We start from the raw sequence: 3,217 nt of genomic DNA, 5'->3' as shown, positions 1-3,217 counted from the left end.
TTAAAATTAGTTTATCACTTTGAAAACCCATTCATATATTGAATTTAGTGATATTTAAATAAAATATTCGATTGTTTTTTTTACCACATATTTTGAAAAGTTTTTCTCAATAAAAAACAAAATTTGATCTTTTTAAAGGCTTTAAATTTTATTTAATTTAATATGTCTCCATATAGTTACACTCGTATAAACCAAAAGCAAACAACGCAACAATTTCTCGAATTATGGATTATACAGTCTTGTTAGATAATATGTGTCATTTTTGTCTTTTACCATTACAATTAATACCTTGCATTCATTTTGATTTTTTTCAAGTTTAAAATTTCATTAACCATTTCTAACAAACTTTTGAAGATAAAACTTGACAAAAAACAAAGTCGATGTTTTATCTTTTGACATCAATAATGATATTCAGATATTTTTGATTTAAAGCTGTCAACTAGTCCAAAAGATGTTTGTTTTTATAAAAATCTTTTTCAAAGTAATGGCCATAATCCTCAATTGGCCAATTTGTATTGGCAAATCAACACATGTTTTTAAATGGCTGTTTTGATAATGAGAAACGATACCCACCCTATTGAACAACTAAAATATTATTTGGTGTGTTGCAGATAGTTCAAGTGAAATCAACAATTTCATGAGTAAATTTATGATACGTTCACTCATTTAGTGTCGATATAACACATCTCTTGTTGCATCATTTGTAATGTTGTTGTGTGTATATTGACTTTACTTAATTTTTTTATTGCAGATGACAGAGATGTTTTATTCTGTCGAGCCAGTATAAACATAAACAAAACGCCATTTTAATGTAAGAGTTAATAAGTTTGACGGTTCAACGCTTGTTATAAACACTGGTGTGCAAACTGAAGTTTTCTTTATACAAATACCAAACATGCACACGTTGAGAAGCTGTGTCAAATGCAACATATTTATTTTGAAAGCTTTTCTTTTAAATATTCAAAGTTTTATTAACAAAAACCATTTAACGTAATGACTGATGGTTTTGTTGCACTTAATTTGTAATTAAGCTTATTTGACATTATGTATTAAACCACAATGTTTAAACAGTTGTTGGTCAAATTTCATTTATTTAAAAAGCTTGTTGTTTTTTAAAATACTTAATCATATTTTACTTTTACATTATTGTTAATTTAGAAATATAATAAATTATTTTACCATAAAAAGAGTAGAATAATAGATTTGAAAATAACAATAAGATATTCATATTACAGTTTATTCACTTCAATACAGTCATTAAACAAAAAATACATTATACATAATAAATGTGAATAATAAAACATTGAAAATATTAAAAAACTTACAAGTTTTTAACATTTGTGTTGTTTTTTAAATTGATATAGCAAATTATAAGATTGATTAATTATAATTATTAAATCATTCATTTTGCTATTTTGTGTTCATTTGAGTTTGAAGATACTCATAACTTATTTGTATGGCCTTTTCAAAAACTGAGTTAACGTTACTATCATTCATGGATGAACATTCGACATATCCACATGCTCCTATATCTTTTGCCATTTGAAGACCTTCTTCTGTTGTTATTTTTTGATGAATACTTATTGGATATTTACGTTCTTCTTTTTCATTTGATTCTCTCAAATCACTTTTAAGGCCAACCAACAATATTGGAATGTCTCGATTTAAGCGTTTGATTTCTGGCAACCAAAGTGTTTTAAGACTTTTAAAAGTGTCCAAATTAACAATTGAGAAACACGGGACAAAACATGTGGTATTTGGATAGCTTGATGGAATTAAACGGTATTCTTCTTGTCCGCCTTTATCCCATATTTCCATGTTAAATTGAATATCGTTGTAAGTCACAGTCACAGTATATATTTCTGTTATAATGGGGATATATTCACAATGAAATTCACCAGTTCTGTACTTGGTAATGAGACTCGTCTTGCCAACACTATTTTCCCCAATGAATAGTAATTTGATTTTTTGGTTAATCATTATTGATTTTATAGTTTTAAAAGGTAATTTAGTTGGGGTTTTCCCGTTTTCAAAATACAATAAAAATGAATTAAAGTTGTTTTAAAATGCCGCCTTGTCCGCCAATTTTGTTTCATATTAAATAATAAAGAAACAATATTTTAGAAGTTTGGTTATTGAAAAAAAATAAAAACTTGGGAAAAAAAGAAAACAGTGCATATTGATATATTAAACATTTTCAGTGTTTTTAATTATAATTGAAAAACAGAAAAACGTTTTCATGTTAGTAATCTAGTGATTGATCACTTTTGCGACAAATAGACTTATTTGACAATTAATATAAAGATAAATAGATACCTTTCACCCTATATATAAATTTAAATTATTTAAAATTAAAAAATGATTTTATATTTTATGAAACACATAAAAAAACAATTATAATTTTATTAATTAATAAACTTGGACAATTAAATAAGATCGTATCCAATAATTTGATGATGATACGCATTTACATCATAGTACATAGTCGTGTGGATTGGATCTGAATATCCACAAGTAGTACAGGTACAGCAACATATTGTTTTCACACATCCGCACCAATCAGGGCACAGCAATGGGCACATCTCGTAACTAGTAATAAAACAACAATTGCAGTCACTGCACAACAACACACACCCAACTAACACTATAACCGGCACAAAAGCTATAATATAAGACATTCCACTTCCTCCAAACGCGATTTGGTATATCAGTGTAAAACACGTTGAAAAGACAATTGATGGAAATACGCCACACATGCACTCAAATCCATTTATTATAACACCCAATTCAATATTACCACTATAAATGTGCCCATCACAGAAGTACTTTTCATCTGTTCCATCATCAAAATATTTCATAGAAATACACACAAGAATTGGAAATGCGACTAAATGGTACAAATACCAATAACAGAAATACAAGCAAATGGACACGATGCCACTCGAGTAATTTAAACTGTTTGGTGACGCCATTTTAACAACAAAAAGAGTCAGAAAAATAAGAAGTGGGACATCCTTTATTATAGCTTCTGAAAGTGCATACAGTGATATTGAACATATTCTACGTTGGTTAATGTGAACCATCTGATGAAAATTGTTAATAACAACTTCTTTAAAATGTAAAATTCGGTGTAACAGTTCATTGATATTGAAATGCACTCCACACGACAAAATGGTGATCAAATGATATAAAAGTAGCGGCAAGACAATATAATAAA

At 27.7% G+C, this 3,217-nt stretch overlaps 2 protein-coding genes across 2 annotated transcripts; both read right to left on the bottom strand.

Annotated features, from left to right (window-relative positions):
* Positions 1–1,410: 1,410 nt before the first annotated feature.
* On the bottom strand, positions 1,411–1,980 carry EIN_287150 (Rho GTPase, putative; the record flags this gene model as incomplete). Its single annotated transcript, XM_004256062.1, has 1 exon — positions 1,411–1,980. The coding sequence occupies one exon, from the start codon at positions 1,978–1,980 to the stop codon at positions 1,411–1,413; it is 570 nt and encodes a 189-aa protein (XP_004256110.1).
* Positions 1,981–2,426: 446 nt separating this feature from the next.
* Positions 2,427–2,972, bottom strand: EIN_287140 (hypothetical protein; the record flags this gene model as incomplete). Its single annotated transcript, XM_004256061.1, has 1 exon — positions 2,427–2,972. The coding sequence occupies one exon, from the start codon at positions 2,970–2,972 to the stop codon at positions 2,427–2,429; it is 546 nt and encodes a 181-aa protein (XP_004256109.1).
* Between the last annotated feature and the right edge of the window lie 245 nt (positions 2,973–3,217).

This window comes from Entamoeba invadens (assembly GCF_000330505.1).
Source record: "Entamoeba invadens IP1 unplaced genomic scaffold scaff_1105074725615, whole genome shotgun sequence".
Taxonomy (NCBI): domain Eukaryota; phylum Evosea; order Mastigamoebida; family Endamoebidae; genus Entamoeba; species Entamoeba invadens.
This window is presented reverse-complemented; position numbering and strand designations above follow the sequence as displayed.